This window comes from Halichoeres trimaculatus, unplaced genomic scaffold (assembly GCF_033239565.1).
Source record: "Halichoeres trimaculatus isolate MK-OKI-2021-1 unplaced genomic scaffold, fHalTri1.1 fHalTri1_scaffold_1, whole genome shotgun sequence".
In the NCBI taxonomy this organism is placed as follows: domain Eukaryota; kingdom Metazoa; phylum Chordata; class Actinopteri; order Labriformes; family Labridae; genus Halichoeres; species Halichoeres trimaculatus.
Window position 1 is genome coordinate 38,081,155 of NW_027437179.1, and position 17,739 is coordinate 38,098,893.

Here is a 17,739-nt window from a genome sequence, read left to right on the forward strand (position 1 = left end):
CTGTAATCTTCCAAAATAAAAACACTGACACGATAACGCTGCCCGTTCCTGCCCTGCCGCCTCGTAATCATAACGGACAAAAGCTTATATGTCTATTGTCGTTCAGATATTTCTCTGCCCTCTTGCTCTTCCTCTGTTATTGCTTTGGTGTCGTCTTATAAATCTGGGCCACACAGAACAACATCAAAGAAAAAAAAAAACTGTTTTTATCACCTCAGAAGCTGCCGACGATGACTCCTACTGTTGACTGAGTGTGAGAGGAGAGATGCTTCTCCTGACCTTTAGAAGGATCATGGCTCGGCGTGTTGACAGAGCTCTGATTTCACAGGAATCTATAAAACCTTAAGTACAACAAGATCAACCCCAACACTGTGCTTAAAATAAGAATCATACTCTATGTGATTAATGTATTGTTTGGACGCCTTTACACACAACAAATACCTGCTTAGATACCTGAGTTATCACAAGGTACATAAAAAGGATAGTGTACGTCCATGCTACATACATCGAATTATTCAAAGTGATCTTGAAAAAGTCTTCCTTCTAGATATAGGTTATTTTGAAATGCTACTTCGTGGCTTCCTCTTAGCTTCCTGATCTAGTCGAGCAAGACTGGTCCAAGTCTCTATGACAACAACACACCAGCTAACGAAGTTTCGTCGTGAGCTGAGATATCTGTGTTTTTCTCTGCTGAAAACTACTTCTGTGTAGGGATGGGTACCTTTCACATTTGAAACAATACGGTACCAATTCACGGTACTTGGCAATCGGTACCCGTAGTGGCCGTTTGTCTACAAAAAAAGGGCAACGAAAAGTTTCAAACAAACTCTTTCATAAAAGGCTCAAAAGGCCACTCTTGCACCGTGGGTTGTGGTGTACATGGATGGGAAAACACGTAAGGTCCAAACTAAACCAATTTTTACAAAAACGTGGTTTATTTAACCAGAAATCTAGCAAACACAGAAAAAAGAAAAAATCCCTGTGTCTCTCCCGCTCCGGTAAAAAACTATTTGCCCACCCAGGTGCATGCTGGTCCCTACCATGCGCCTACTTATATATCCTATAGTGCCACCGTGCCCAACTTAAACAAGTAATAAATAAAACACCCAAACTAAAGGAATGATAAACTACTGGAAGACTAACAAAAATGTAATCATAATTACATCAAAATTAATTGATTTAAAAATAGTAAAAATCTAAACACTAAACTAAATTCTAAACAAAACAAAGAAAGCAAGACAGAGCGCTACCGCAGGTCATTCCTCCCTTCTGCAATAAGACTTTACAACACACACACCTGAACCCTCACCAGTATGACATCAAACATTCAATAAATACATGTCCTGTGCACTCCGTACCAGTTCTAATTGTAAATTTTCACTGTCAAAAAAAAATCTTTGTATATATCTTGCTCCAATTTAAATATGTAAATAGTAATATTTTTCTACTTTTCTTTATTTCTTCATATTTCTTCAAATTTCTAATTTTATATTCGATTATCATATTCTATTTTTAATTGTTATCACATTACTGCACTTTGTTTTTTCGTGAGCTGCTGTGGCAAAAAAAATTTCCCCCAAGGGGGATCAATAAAAACATATTCTATTCTATTCTAAAAAGCACTTAATAGCTCATACAGTACCGATTCCCGGTACTTGGTACCGGTACTCAACGGTACCAATTTTCAGTACTTTTGTGTGTTTATGTAGTAAAACATATCAATTTGTTTAATTAAAAAATGATGCATACAGGTACCTTCACATGGTACCTTTTGATTTTACGTGAATCGGTACCCGGTACTTTTGATAGAATTCGTTCGGTACCTATAAAATTACCTAATTCGGTACCTATCCCTACTTCTGTGATTAATTTTGTAGTGATGGTGGACACTGCAGCCTAACTGTTGGACAGAAAAAGGACAGAAGATGATTAAATGATGAAAATGAAAATGATTAACTTCTTTTGATTTCTAAAAGCACATTGTATTTTGAATCCCAAAAACTTAACCAAAAGTTTCCACTTGTTTCTGCTGATGTCAGACTTTCTAGAAGCAGCACACTGTTTCTGTTTGCAGCCATTTGTTACGCTGCGTTAAAAATGGTTTTTGGAGATTAAAATAAGTTATATGACGCATCAAAACAGAGCAAAGTTAAGTGCTCATGATACCCAGGGTAGGCTGTATTCAAAGTCATTGTTACTGGAATAAATCTACTTTTTAATTCAAGCAGCTGTACATTTTGAAAGGGGAAAGTTTAATTTTTGACATCATGTTGTTGGTAATGTTGAGACTAAAGCAGAAGCAACAGTGTAGTCACTTTGTTTTTTAAATTATTAACTGGTTTTCCTGCTTGTTCACTTACTTCTTCAAAAATGAACATACTGTTATTCATATCTTCTAGTTTGTATATTTCCACTTCACAACACTGGGAGAGTTTCTTTAAAAAACACAGTATTGCATTGTGCAAACAAACTCCAGTGAGCTGTGAAATTGATGCAAAATGACAGCCAAACAAAGAAATACCCAACTCAAAGATTTTGGTTTGTCTTTGATGGCAGATGGGTCAAACAAACAAGAAACTGCAACAGCTAACCATTCCTTCTGTGCCATGAATCATGGCTAACAGGGCACAACGGCAGCGATGACAGCATTTCACCCCAATAAAATCTGAACCCACAGGATGGCTTTGGTTCCACTGATCTCGATCCAGGTCAAAGGGTCGTGTTTGTAGAGGCACAAGAGGCTGTCGTCCCCCTCCTCTGCGCTGTGATTGGTCCCCGCTGAGAGCCCGCGTCCCCGGAGGCCCTCGGCAAACCGTGTTCCTGTATGTGTGTGTGTGTGTGTATGTGTGAGTGTGAATGAGTCACGTCTGGGCTGGAGCGTGTCTGAGTGGCGAGGCGGAGAATTCAGCGGGGAGGACTGCGCAGGGCAAAGAGTTGTCTCTATAATCCAGGGTAAACACTGAGCAGCATGACTGCACGCCTTAGACGTGACTAAAGCCGGGAGAAAAGAAATGGATGAAACGATGAGGCTGCTGCATGTCTGCCCGGCTTCGCTGGCCAACACCACTTCCTCACTTCTCTTCTTGTTTTTTCCCTTCTTTTGTAATTTCTCCGAGGATTTGTCTGGAGTCTCTCCACACTGAATTAACCTCATGGAGGCACTGCTTTCGCCTGATGTTTAAGGTCAATCCAGACTCAAACCTGGCTTTGCAAATATCGCTCAATCTGATATTTACCATGAACCCCAAGAGTGCTAACTTATTAATTATTCCTCCCTGAGAAAAGGACAGAGAGTCTGATAAGATTTGATGCAAATCCAACCAAAGGTCGCCGCCTGGAAGTTTACAAAGTGATTCAAACAAGAGAAATGTAAAGTAATGGGATTCTGTGAGACGCAGAGAAAAAAGAGACGACTCTAGTTGGAATGGTAAACAGGAAATCAATTGTCTGCTGCTTTCTGTGGCAGCTCAAGACTCCGCACAAAGGGATTGAGTCAGATTTTTGTGATCTTACCCGCCCACTTTCAAACAGCTCTTTGATGCATTACATCCATTTGAGCATCCGCCTTTCACAGCATAAAGCCCACATCAGAAATGCAGACAAAGGATTCAGAAATAGGTTTACAAACTCAAGGGAACCGAGATTTCTGCTGACCGCTGGTTTCAGGAATTTTATTAGCGGAGTTCATTTCCAATGCCGTTGGAACAGAAACACCCAAACCGTTTCTTTTGACGCGTTTAAGAAAGGCCTCGATGTTTAGGTTTTTATATAAAACGGCCAAATGATGAGAAACAGAGTCTGGTTCAGGGACTTGTCAGCTGGCACAGCAGATGATTTGAGAAATTTCCAGAAGGAATTCGCTGGACATCATTTCACCCAAAATAAAGAAGCTGCTGCTTTTCAAGCCAAGTGTGTTCTGCCAAAATCTCAGCTTCTCTGAGAACTAATAAAAGCAAACACAGCACTCGAGTCCAGTTGGGATAATGATAGTGAAGAGAAAAGAAGAAGAAGGAGCCTGTCATTGAACATTTTAAGAGATATAAGGATGAATATAGATAAAAGACAAACAGAATGTGATTTATGTTGAGTCATATGGCTTTGGATAAATGTCAAATCTTATAAAGGAAAGCAAACACTCGACTTAAAGAAATCCAGCTCAGTGTTTGTCAGATGTTGCTCTTTGGTGGCCAATTACTGCAAGAGTTGCTCACATGCAGTCAGCCAAATTGAACAGAGTGGGCCGAGACACTGGGGTGACTTCTCTCCCGCCCCCTGGTGTGAGCTCTGCGTGGACAGATGGACAGGAGATGCTGGAGTGGAGCTGGACTCGAACCAGCAGGCTCAGTGTCAGTCCATCCGCTCCGTCCCTGGCTCCCGCTCAAGTCAGCTGGACGTCCCGTTAGCCAGCCAATGGAGAGCACCCACCGCATCATGACCCCAGCGTTAGGATCTGACATGGCTGTCTTCATTTAACCTTTAGTTATACCGGAGGAAGTCTCGCTGGGAAAACACCCTGTTTACATTAGCTCCGGCCAAAAGAGACAGTTGCCTTTGAGCTAAAGCCTCCCAGCCTTGCAGCATTTGGCAGCAAATCTTATGATGAAATCGAGATGCTTTCACTGAAAGGTTTCCTCAAGGTATTATCGAGGGAGTCTGAAGGTTGCTGCTGATATGACATTGAAGAGAGCAAAAAAAAAAAAAAAACAGGATATGAGAAAAACCTTTGGGAGCCAGATTGGAAAAGCTTCTGGCGTTGCCGGCAGGATTTAGGGTGATGTAGGTGTCTTAATTTATGGTCCGTCCCCCTATGCGGGCAGGTTTATGACTCCATTAATGGACTTCAATGAAGTAACACCGCATGGGAAGCCACTATATCTACACTGCTTGTGTTTGCCCTCTTGAGAAATCCGTCTTTATTCCAGATAAAAAACACTTTCTCCTTCCAAAGAAGCTTTTTAACGTCATCTCACTTTGCTCCAACGAAAATATACAACACATAAAATCTGCGAACACATCACACGTCCTTTGTCATGTGTCTGAATCATCCATCCTCCTGTCTGCTGAGGCTTTGAGGGACATTGTTTGTCCCCTGGAAATAACTACATAAAATATGCTAATGAAATTAAACAGGGAAGTGTGAGGCTTGATGCCGCCTGGCGCTGAATCTCTAATGACGCCCCTCCATCCCTGGAAAAAGCCTGATTAATTTAGGAATGTCGGCCGCAGCGGAGAGTGATTAATTCCTCCTGGATTCAACCATTTAAACGAACAAGAAGGAGGGGAGGAAGGGAAAGGGGGAGGCCAAAATATAGACGCATAATTAATACATTTGTATAATTTAATTAGCCAATGAAACGGAGGGAAGGCTTGGCTACAGACGGTTGCTGCTTTGTTCAAGTAATGGGCCACAGTTAGTCCTCTGTTACACAAAAGAGGACGTAATGAGCCCCCCTGTTGGAGGGGGGAGAATTGGACCATCTCTGGGGCCAGTAAATACAAGGAGACAGTCTGAACAAATGATTACTTGTTTCTTTGATGTCTCATGTGTCTGACTAAGCAGTGACTGAGGGGGAAACAAGCACACAGATTCTGAGCTTTTAAAATGATGTGTCTAATGATACCCTGAGAGCAGTTTTTCCCCTCCTCGTGAATCAAGGATCTGTTGACGCTAAAACAAATATCTTTTTTGTGTCTTTCAGAAATATGTGAAGTTCCCCCCAAGAGGAAGGAGGAGACAGCACTTCAGATCATCTTTTCAGCACAGTCCTGCTCCCTGCTGACACACAGTCTCTGGAGTTTTGTCTGAGCTCGGTGGTGTTCGGAGCCCCGTGGGGATGGGAGCGTGCTCGGATAGACGATGGACTTGCTGCGGCCTCGGTAAAGGCCACGGCCCTTTAAAAAAGGTCATGTCATGGCCTCTGGCAGTGTGGTTATTGACTCTAATCTCTGTGAGTCAAAAGACTGTTGGACAGACTCTGAACAACTTTCAATCAGAGAGGAGAGAGTGGTCGCTGAACCACCTGACTGTGCACCAGTCCACCGGTGCTCTGTATATCGGAGCCGTCAACCGAATCTACAAGTTGTCGGCTAATCTCACCCTCCTGGTGTCCCATGATACGGGGCCAGAGTATGACAACAAAGCGTGCTACCCCCCTCTGATTGTGCAGCCCTGTTCTGAATCTCTGGCCTCCACAGACAACGTGAACAAACTGTTGCTCATCGATTACTCTCACAACCGGCTGCTGGCCTGCGGCAGCCTCTACCAGGGCGTCTGCAAACTGATGAGGCTGGATGACTTGTTTATTCTTGTGGAGCCGACACACAAGAAAGAACACTACCTGTCCAGTGACAACCAGACAGGGACGATGTTTGGGGTCGTCGTGCCTTCACAGGGTCAGGATGCGACTCTCTACATCGGCACGGCAGTCGGTGGAAAACAGGACTACTTTCCCACCATCTCTAGTCGAAAGCTGCCTCGTGACCCAGAATCCTCTGCCATGCTGGACTATGAACTTCACACTGACTTTGTTTCCTCTCTCATTAAAATCCCCTCAGACACGCTGGCTCTTGTTCCACACTTTGACATCTACTACATCTACGGCTTCGCCAGCGGGAACTTTGTCTACTTCATGACAGTCCAACCCGAGACGCCTGACAATGGGATGCCTGCAGGGAGCTCTCCTGGCGACCTGTTTTACACCTCTCGAATCATCCGCCTCTGCAAAGGTGACAAAAAGTTCCACTCCTACGTGTCGCTGCCTGTGGGGTGCGTACACAGAGGTGAGGAATACCGCTTACTACAGGCCGCGTACCTGTCCAAGGCCGGCAGGGTTCTGGCAAAGTCTCTGAACATCAACGCCGGGGAGGATGTGCTTTTCGCTGTCTTCTCCAAGGGACAGAAGCAGCTACATGACCCTCCAGATCACTCTGCTCTGTGTGTCTTCACCATCCAAGACATCAACACGCGAATCAAAGAGAGACTGCAGTCCTGCTACCAGGGGGAGGGACACCTGGAGCTGCACTGGCTGCTGGGAAAGGACGTGCAGTGCACCAAGGCGGTAAGTGGACTGTTGCATTCATGTGGTGTCAGAAACATGGGTAATTCCAAAATGTGGGATATTTTACTTCAACTTTTGCTCTCAATAATTAATGATATGGTAACACCATTAATTATATCCATATAGACTGACCTAGACATGTAAGGATATCTGCTTTTTTAAATAAGTATGGTGTTATCCACTTACTAGGAAGTCAGATACACTAATCAAAGGAATATTCACCACCATACCACCTCCAACAGAAACAAACTCACAAACATCACACATAGATCCTCCAAAATAATCAGCCTCCCTACACCCAACCTTTCTGAACTCAACAGCACTGCCTCACACGCAGAGCACGCACCATAACCCTTGACCCTAGCCATCCCCTCTACTCAATTTTCACACTCCTCACATCTAGACGCAGATATAGGTTCATAGGATATGGAGGTTTACTTGTTGGTATGTGTGTGTACTTTTTCTTTTCCCTTTCTGTACAGACCGTGGCAAAAATTTCCTGTTAAGGACAATAAAGATCTATCTATCTATCACTTTTAGTAATTATTAATTAAACAGTTAAAAAAACAACTTCTTAACTCAGAAACTAAAACCATTTGAGGAACACAAGAATGCAGCAATAGTCTTAATGATGTCACCCATTGCTTCTCACAGAGGCGTGATAACACCCGAAAATCCCATAAAGCCCCAAAAAATAGGAAATGTACAGAAAGACATAAAACACAACTAGTACAACAAGAACAAGGTACATGGGGCGCACATTTAAACCCACCAGGCCAAATCAGCATTGTGGCTCAATCCAAACTTAGGGCTAATATCAAAATGGACCAAAAGATAAAGAACAGTCTTAGGCTTTGTATATCCTCCCTTAATTGGTTTTAGAAATACTTTCATCCACACATAACCATCAAACCTGCCAATAAATGTGGCTAGAAGCACGTCAAACCCATATTTGGCAGCTTTTTCCTGAAGTGAAACCCATGCCAGCCAATCAGAATGTGATGTTTGAGAACCAAAAAAAGCTGTTTCCTTGACGTATACATGAAACCATGAAATTAGAGTTTTCAGAAAGTTTATGGTCATTTTAGAAAACATTGTTTTTAGTGACATAAAACTGTGCTGACTAGAGAAAAATCTACAACACGTCAGAAAACCAATGAAATAGAAAAAAAATCTTGACCCTCTGGGCAGTTGAGGTGAATAAAAAAGTGTAGACACCAAAAAGTATTTTTGGACCATGTTGGACATTTTAAAATGGACTTCAATGAGGTTTCCTGGACTTTTGGGGCCAGCCTCAAGTGGACACTTGGAGAGCTGCAGTCTTTTACACCACTGAGGGTCTCCACTCGATTTCACATCCTCTATGGGCCAGTCTTGCAATCAGACCTCACAACACATTGATATTATTCTTTTATTATGTGTGACTTTGTATTAAAAGAGAAACTATCAATCACTACAAACAGGCTGGCAGATGCTCTATGGCTGATTCATTTTTCGTTAAGTTGTTTTTCCTCTTGAGGAATCCTGGTCCTAGAGGTTCACATGTTTCTGAAGGGGTAAATATCTGTAGGTCATGTTTAAGAGACGCTAATTTGTGTAAATAATCTTGTCAAACCTATGGGGAAGACACTCAGTGAGAATCCATTTGCATCGCTTACTCTCACAGACCTCATTTGTAACCCGCGTTGTGCCAAGCAGCATCAGTATAGATTTGCTGATCGTCGCCGCTCTGGTTATCCACGTTAGCAGCCTGATCAGGTGATAGGCAGGCAGCCAGAGCCGGGTTAACGACCACTCAGGTTTTCAGGATCCCTCATGAGCAGAGGAGCTGGAGGAGATTAATTCCACAATGCTAATCAGACGAGTCTGGAGCAGAGCTTTGATTTTATTCAGGGGTTTGGGCACTGACTCCCGCCTTCTTCTCCTCCCCTCTCCCTCCCTCCTCTCCTCTCCATCCACCTACCTTTGCTGTCAGCAGTATGTGAACCCTCTGAGACTCAGTCTTGATCTTGAGAAAAAGGCTTTCTTGTAAACGTCCGAGTCTTTGAGAAAAGCTGTAATTCTGCATAATGAGCTGCTTTTATGGAAACAAGTTGAAAGCGAAACCATGAAAACAATGATTCTCATCACATCCTCTGCTGTTGTGGCTCCCAACATGTTCTTTGATTCCCTCATCTAATCAGACAAATAAGATGTAACGTGTTTCATAAAAGTGAGTGGAAGAGGATGGAAACACATAAATGTTCAGTAATAAACTCTGGGTGCTGGGGGTTTATATCCAGAATGGATGGTTAATGACACGCTGTGCTACAGCTTTGTTAAGACACCGTTAGACACTGCTGCTTCAGCTGCTTGATTGATGACTCAGGGAAAGACACACAGTGTGTCCACTGGTACACAATCAAAGCTTTGTAAGACAAATATCTGATCGAGGAAGTTAGAGTTAAAGAAATGTCTTTCCTCCTCTACTCTGCTGTTTTGGGAAAGTTTGTTTCTCTGACTAGTTTCTTTAAAGTTTGGCTTTTTTCCAAACCATCTACTACATTTCAGCCAAAATTCAGTAGAAGTCAGTATGTAAAAACTTACAAAATCTGATGTCCTACTGATACAGGAAAATTTCTCAGTATGCAACGGACCAGTCTACCTGGCATACTGTTTCCCACAATGCACAGCGCTAACGCTGTTTGTCAATGGAGGTGGCAGGTTTTGGTAAATTACCACTATCTACTGGAATAAGTTGGCATTACAACTACAATACAACAACACTAATGTTAGACGGTCCGTAAGATAAAAATGAAAATGACGGAAATGAAACGCAAGTAAATCTTTTTACATCCAGTTATAAAAGAGGTGTTTACTTCAACAAATTCATTAAAGCCCATATAAACCACTAATTCACTTTTTTTAACCATACATGGATTATATAGTAGTGGTTTTTCCATCAGCTGTAAAAAAAAAAATCCCTTCCAGATTTATTTTTAGTAAAAGATATAACTTTTGGTGAAAGATTAAAAAATCAACTATGATAATTCAGCTGTGATATTTGTGTTGTATGTTTATAAAATGTAGCTTTGTTCTCCGAAACAGAAAACCAGAGCAGTGTCCTACAAAACAGACCCAACAGCACAGTCAGACTACATACTACATGCAAAAGGAGTCGGCAGTATGCAGTGTCTACTACATACTATATTCACATGTAGTATGTAGTAGGGGGTTTTCAACCAAGCCCCCCAACATCCCATAATGTGCCCTCTAGCGCCACCTAGGCACTCAAAAAACACACTAAAATGGCTCTAATAGGTACTGGGAATGTCGTAAAGAGATGAAACAAACGTCAAAATGTTTGTCTCATTGAGGCACACAAAAAAAGGTAAATTTTTCGCCTATCTTGCAGGGGAAGAAGGAAATTTGCCTTCCAAAATAAGATTTCCCTACATTTTTACTCTTTCTGAAAAAATTATCTCCTTCGAAACCATAATTAGTATTGGCTTGAAATTTGCTCACATGGCGGACTAGACCCTGCTCTACAAAAGTTCTTATGGAAGTTGTTATTTTGGACTTGGTTTTTGAATGGCGAGCCCTCATAGTTGATGAATACTCTCAGCTCTCTCTATGAAAATACATGGGAAAATTCAATCCAGCCCACACAGGCTGCCGCATTTGGGCCTCTACACAAAAAAATAAAACTTGTAAAGCTTTGAAAATGACATGAATGGATTCCTGACAAAATTTCCTACAAGTATATCGAATTTTTGTGCAGATTTGGGTAAAACAGTGGCCTCTGTGAGAAGTTGTTTCCAATTTTTTTTTTGTGAATTTGAATCCTCCCTCTGCTGTGATGATGTCACACACTGATTAGGAGTTCCGTGCAGCTGGTCATGTGACTCAGCAGAAGAAATAATACATGGTATCAACTGTTATAGAACACCCATCTAACGCTGCGTGCAGCTTTAATTTGATGGGAATTTTTTGAAACATATTTTTGTTAATATTTCTTGTTATAAGATGAAAATGTCTTTGTCGGCCTGTCTAAATTATGAATTCCTTATAATTAACGGTGCAACTTTAAAAAACTGTCTATACTGCAAATAAACATAACATTTGTAATTGATGAATCTAAAAACAGAAATAAAAATGCTCATTAATGAGAATAATTGCTAGGTTTAAACATGAAGCCTTGAATACTAGCAGGAAATGACTTTTTGAGATCACAGTTTTGGGTGAGATGTGAAATTTCTCTGCTGATCTCATTCAGTAAATCTGGATGAAAGAGCAATCACAGCGAGCACTAACACGTGCATAAGAAGAAGGAGATGTGGGATGAGACACGAGCTGCCCTAAAAGGTAGATTTATACACTGAATGACAAGCAATTAGCACAGGTTTGAGGTTCATGTTAGTAGATGTAACAGGACTGCTTAGCATGCCGCTCTCTTTGATGCCTAATCAAACCCTGACATCTCTGGTGCTGTGTGTTTGTGTGATGTCAGATCAAGCGATCTGAAAAATCACAGAAACAGGCGCAAAACACATACCCTCACTCGTGTTTGCCATCAGCAATTAGTCTGCTCCGCAAAATCTGCCTGCTCCAAGGCTTGTTGGTAAATCCAGCAGCCTCAGAGCCTTTTGAAGTAACCCTATTCAAGCCTGGAAACTGAGCGCTTAATGCACGTTACGCTTACCAGGAGTCAGTTTGAGTTCTCCTCTCGTACTCACATGTGTCGACAGCGATATCAGTCATTTTTCTATCTCCTACTTACACTCTCCCTTCTTTCTCGTTACCTCCATCTCACCTCCTAATATCTGTCATCCTCACTCCTCCTTTCCTTCACTCTCTGCCCCTTCTCCTGTAACCTTTTCTACTTCTTTCTCCCCAGCATCTTAAAAAAACCTTACATTCTTAATAATTCTTTCTCCTTTGCCTCTTTCGTCTCTTTCTCTCCGCAGCCTGTTCCCATCGATGATCACTTCTGCGGCCTGGATATAAACCAGCCCCTGGGGGGTTCCCAGCTGGTTTCAGGGCAGACAGTGTACACGGAGAGCAGGGACAGGCTGACCTCTGTCACCTCCTATGTCTACAACGGGCACAGCGTGGTCTTCCTGGGGACTAAGAGTGGACGGCTGAAGAAGGTGAGAGCAGTTAACAAGTCTTATCAGGAGAGACGGGCTTTATCTACCTTTTTAACGCTCCTCAGGGATGGTCTGCTTGTTGACAGTGAGATTTCCTTTCTTCCTTCTAACTGTCCTCTTTATGACAAATAGCACCACTTATCTACTCAAAACACAACAGTAATTTCCTTTAACAGAGAGCCATTTGTGCTTCTATCTCTTCTTGTATTTATCTGCAGTTTGTGAATGTCAATGCGAAGAAGCAGAAATCAGTCTACAGCCCTGGGATTGTTGCTTGCATTAGATGCTGGGGTGTTCTGTCAGATTTTGCTACCCACTGAAAACTGCTACTTTGTGTTTGTGAGCTCTACCTCATTGGTGTTATGCCAGTAATTTTTGGCTTGCTGTCTTAATGCTGGAGTTAAAATCAGGAGGCAAGAAGGACAGGAGGTAAAAACACATCAAAACTATCTAGGATTAATGACACAGGGGTATTAGGTAAATAAGAATGATTTGTTATGCACTGAGTACTGGAACATAATTTGATAGCTATGGACTATGCTATGGACAAAGCTTTAGTAAAAAAACAGCGGTAGCAAAATTTGTCAAAGCAGCAAAAATCGATAGACGCGCGCCATCAGAAAAGCATCAGTTGCTAAATCTGACAAGGCAGCTAAACCCAGTAACACACTATTTCTGGTAAAGCGTTGCTCTAATTTGACCATTTTTTTTTAATAATGAGTAATCTAACCTGTTACTATTTCCAAACCAGTAACCATTTTCTTCTCATTTTTCTTGTAAAAAAATTCTGCTTTTTTTTATTGCGTCTCAGGGAGTAATGGGTGTCGTGTGTCCATCATGTTTTCAGCATGAGGACAACTCACGTGTAACAGCAGCCAGCGACACTATCGTAAACAGAAGAGGGGATGAGAGATGCGGGTTTTCTAGCTGGACACAAAGTCACTGTTTTGAGTTTGTGTCAGCTAAAGATGACGATATTAGGGTTCGTTGTTCACTCTGTGCTGCCAGTTTGTTTAAGATCTTTTAAGAACTGAAAATATTTAGGGATCAATCAGAGAGAAATCAGCGCTTCGTGTACATAAACGCTTGAGAAGTTGTTTGACTTTTACCTGGGGGAAAGAAGAGTCCAGTTTCACTGTAACTCCCTCTATTCCATTAGCTGAACCCTCAGTTTAGCATAATTTAAGGGGCAGAGCAACATAACGTAGGCTGCAACGAGGCACCTGGTGACAAGCAGGGGCGTGTCCAGGCTTTTTAGACTGGGGTGCCCAGAGCAGGGTGCTGAGGATTATGTGAGCCAACACTTCAGCAACATTAAGGGGTGGGAGAAAAATAATAGAAGATAGATATATTGGGATTATTTGCTTCATTTCAGTCTTTGTTTACAAACTGGATTGGATGGGATTGGCACCCCATAAGATGTAATAGAATTGAGTCGCGAGTGAAGCATATCGTCCTTGCCGTAGTAACTTTTATTTTAGCTTATTGTTTACAAATACCAGATCAACAGGCTACAGCTTTAACAACAAAAGAAACTTATAAAAACCAAACAAGACTAAAACAAAGCATTTTAATTAGTACTAAATCTAAAACTTATCTGAACGGTGCTGTAGTGCACCAAAATAGCACTGTAAAAGCTTTCTTTTGTTGTATCTTAAAATTCAAAATGCATTGTGGCAACGCTGATTTTCAGTTTGTGCAGTGATGAAAATAAGGCCTGGACCACACGAATATGGATTTATTCCTAAACGCACATTTTTCTGTCCAGTTGGGCTTCTCAACCACATGAACATGGCAATTTCACCCACATAAACAGAGATTTTTTTAAATGGATAAAAAGGGGGGAAATAAAAAAATATCCGGTTAAGTGGATCCGGGTAGCAGTGTTGAATGAAGCTGGTGTTGATGCTATGATGTCAAGCGACTAGCAACAAGTCACTGTAGCAACGGTTGCCAATATTTACCGCACTGTTTCTGTGTTCTTTGCACTTTTTGCCCTCAGTGTAGCTCTACAGTTGAATGTAATGTTGTTGATGTTCATAAAGTAAAAGTCCAACTCATCGTCCCTCCACACAAACAACTCAATTTTTTTTTTTTTCGCCATCTCCTTACTCTGTTGACTGCTTCTTCTTCCTGTTTTTGACTGCGCATGCTCATTACGTTCTTCTTCTATGGTTTTCACATTTTGCAAACCTGCCACTTATTGGCCAGGCACGGCATTGCAGGCTTCAGAGGCGATCGTTTTCAGTTTTGTCTCTTTGTATGGACAGAGATATTTCTGTGGTGTGGACAGAGACAAGAGCAACTTTGCAAGTAACTCTTTCTTCTACTATACCAAATTACAGACTAAGCAAGACCAAAACCAATATTGTTTAAGGTTAAATTAGCTCAATCACCATGTTTCTGAGCAATGTGCCATTAAGCTTGCAAATTCTGCATGAAGCCCAACAACATTTTTCCAGATCCTTGACACGAGTGGGTGTTCACATTAAGTTTCTGAATCAAAAGCTCTTTCTGATATTTGCAGCTAGACCACAGGAGTGCCGAGATTTTTTGGGAAATCACAAAATTAAAAACAGCCAAAATAGGATCAATGCACCTGTACTAGTTCACTCAATCTCAGGTTTCTCCTTCAAACATTAAAACCACAAACTTTTACATCCACAAATGCGAGATAAATGTGAAATTTATTGACGTAATGAGCGACTGCATCTGTGAGTCTCAGTGTAGCAAGCAGTAATTCAGGCTTTTTGTAGAGTTATGCAAATTCATGAAAACTTAATGTACTTAACATGAATTTTACATGCCCATGAGCATAATGTGTTGTGTTATTTATATCATTTTTAAGCATTCAGGTCAAACCTGAAAACCTTGACCTGACGAGGCCTCAGCAAAGAAAACTGACTAAATTTGAAATGAAGCGTCTGACCCTGAGCAGAAAGCTGCCAATTCAAATTAAAGCTGAGTTCCTGCAGTTCAGTGCGTCACTGTCACAAAGTTTGGGGAATAGACAGAGACATAAAAAAATATTCAATTTCAGAGCAAGACATAAAGATATTCTGAATAAGAGTCCCTTGCAGGGCACTGTGCTTAGATTTCCCACAGTGCTCTTGAAAGCTCGGTTGTTAGATGCACTTATAAATGAGATAAATCTTCTTAAAAGCTGCAGAAAAAAATACATTTTTCATCTGCTGCTGTGTTCCAACCAGCATCACTTAAACTTCCTTTATGTGCCAAAAAAGTGTAATGCCCCTTTAATGTCATAAATCCCTTCACAAGCTAAATGTAACATCATGGGTCCCAAAGAAAAACATCCGAGAGATACATCACCCACAGCTGTGTTTGAGTCTCACCTCCACGGTACATTTAATGACCTTTAATCCATTAACACTAATTAATGCAATAATGTGATCAATTAATGGCCCAATTAGCGTAACTAGCTGGCTTTAATGTAGCACAGTGATTATGGAGGACATTATGCTGCAGAACAAAGGTGCAGGATTCGTACAGCGCTGCATCTCGTGCTGCTCTCAGATGAGGACAAATTGATGTAAATTTCCACCGATGAGTATTTGAGCTGAAGCTGAAGCGCACGTCCGTCCTTTCTCCTCCTCCTTTGTGTCAGCTGTATTACTATCAGGACATAATGCAGCTCGAGTGCCTCTCAGTTAACACTGTTAGGTGGATATCTGCTCTGAATGGCTGTCAGCATCACAGAGTCCTTTAAGGACCACTTCACTGATACTGGAAATGATGTCTGAGATCTTTAAATAAAATTAAGACATGTTGACAAACCCCAATACAGTTATTAGTGCTCTGTGTCTTTGAGGATGCTGGAGATAACTGCATAAATAAGAGACACTTAAAGACACACAAATCTCCAGTAATGTTTTAAATATGTGATATTTCCTTCCCAAGAAGATAGTCCTTGTTCATCTTCCTTATAATGATTACAAAGCCTAGACTTATCAATATCTATACACTTTATAAGAAGATGCAAATACAGTTATAATTTTAATCAAACAGCTGTTTGCTTTGCTATTTATTTACTACTTTACTATTTAATATTTATAAAATTGTCAGTTTTGTATGTTTGGCTTTTGGGAATAGAAAAACAAAAAAAACAAAACAATACGTTGACTTAAAGTAGATCCAACACCAAGAAATTTGCTTCGCTAACAGTAGCGGCAACTAAGCTAATTCACACTTCCTGACTTCCTGTCTGCTAAACTGTGTTAGAGACCCAACGTTTTTCTCCCTTTTAGCATAAAACTACTACATTTTACAATAATCCAGCCTTCTATTGTCTTTTTCTTGACATATCTGAAAAATACGGTCTCAAAGTGTGTGAATTGCAACATGCTATGCTAGCTGTAGACAAACAGGACTCTCTTTTAAAGCAGAACACACAACTAACCCTGTATGGATTTAATGATTGCTTGTATTTCTGTACAGCATGGTTCAGTGATTTGGGAGAAAACATTTGACTGAAGAGAAGCCCAGGGTTTAAAACACATGTGTCAAACCTGTGGCTCACAGGCCAAATGTGGCCCACCACACCATTTTACGTGGCCCACGAGAGCTTAAAAGGTCTGATTACATTTTAATTGATAAGTCAAAAGGTTCATTGGCCAGAGACAATGTTCCCCACATTGCTTACCGAAAATGTTACCCATGTAATAATGACGTCCCGCCACCAGGTTGCAGTGTTTTCACATCAGTGCCATTTTCCGAACTAGTGGAATTGAGAAATAAATCAATGACCGCAAAATGTAAAATATGATTGTGCTTCAAGGAGAAAACTGGTTTGTCTTCTGTGTGATGAGGCGTAGCGGATGTCAAAGAGTACAATCTATACATTTTGTGGTAAAGAAAGCTAGCTTTATTGTGGCTAAAGAAATTACCCTGTTGCAAAGTGTTTTTCAGAGGGTGCATTTTTAAAACAGTAGTAGCATTTATTTGACATAACATTTAGTTAAATTTAGCTACATTTTATACCTTCTTACAGTTACATCTGGCCCTTTGAAGGAAACCATTATGCTGGAGTGGCCCTCAGTGACAATGAGGGGCCGTTTACACGACAACGGTTTTAGGCTGAAACGCAACAGTTTTGTTGCGTCTCAGCCTTGTGTTTATATGGAAACAGCCTTTCAGGCGACCTACAACGTAAACTTTTGAAAACGGCTGCCAGAGTGGGATTTTTCTGAAAGTCTGCCGACATTGTTGCCATGTAAACAGTAAGCCAGCGTTTTCAGTGGAAACGCTGATGCGCATGTTGTGCTTTAGCTGCTCAATTTGCTGAATCTGCTGACTGTCTTTAACAAAATGTGCATCTGTTGCTCCACTTCTGCTCTTAGCATTCACCAATACACCAGATGATCAGCTCAACTTCACTTCGGTGAAGATCTCCCAAAAGTTGCTTCTGGACAAGATAGTTATAGCACCACCTGCAGGCCTGGCATGCTTACTACAGCGTTTTCAGTCCCTCTGTGTTTCTGTGTAAATGCAGATTTTTTTCACTGCGTTTTGTCGTGTAAATGGTGGCCAGAGTT

The 17,739-nt window shown here is 41.3% G+C and overlaps 1 protein-coding gene across 1 annotated transcript in view; it reads left to right on the plus strand.

Moving 5' to 3' along the window:
* LOC141790193 (plexin-A2-like) overlaps nucleotides 1–17,739 on the plus strand; it is a 178,137-nt gene that overhangs the window by 16,361 nt on the left and 144,037 nt on the right. The window contains exons 2-3 of the mRNA XM_074669894.1: nucleotides 5,700–7,058; nucleotides 12,005–12,187. Coding sequence (XP_074525995.1) covers nucleotides 5,835–7,058; nucleotides 12,005–12,187 — 1,407 coding nt within the window. The 5' untranslated portion in view covers nucleotides 5,700–5,834. The remainder of the gene's footprint in view (nucleotides 1–5,699; nucleotides 7,059–12,004; nucleotides 12,188–17,739) is intronic.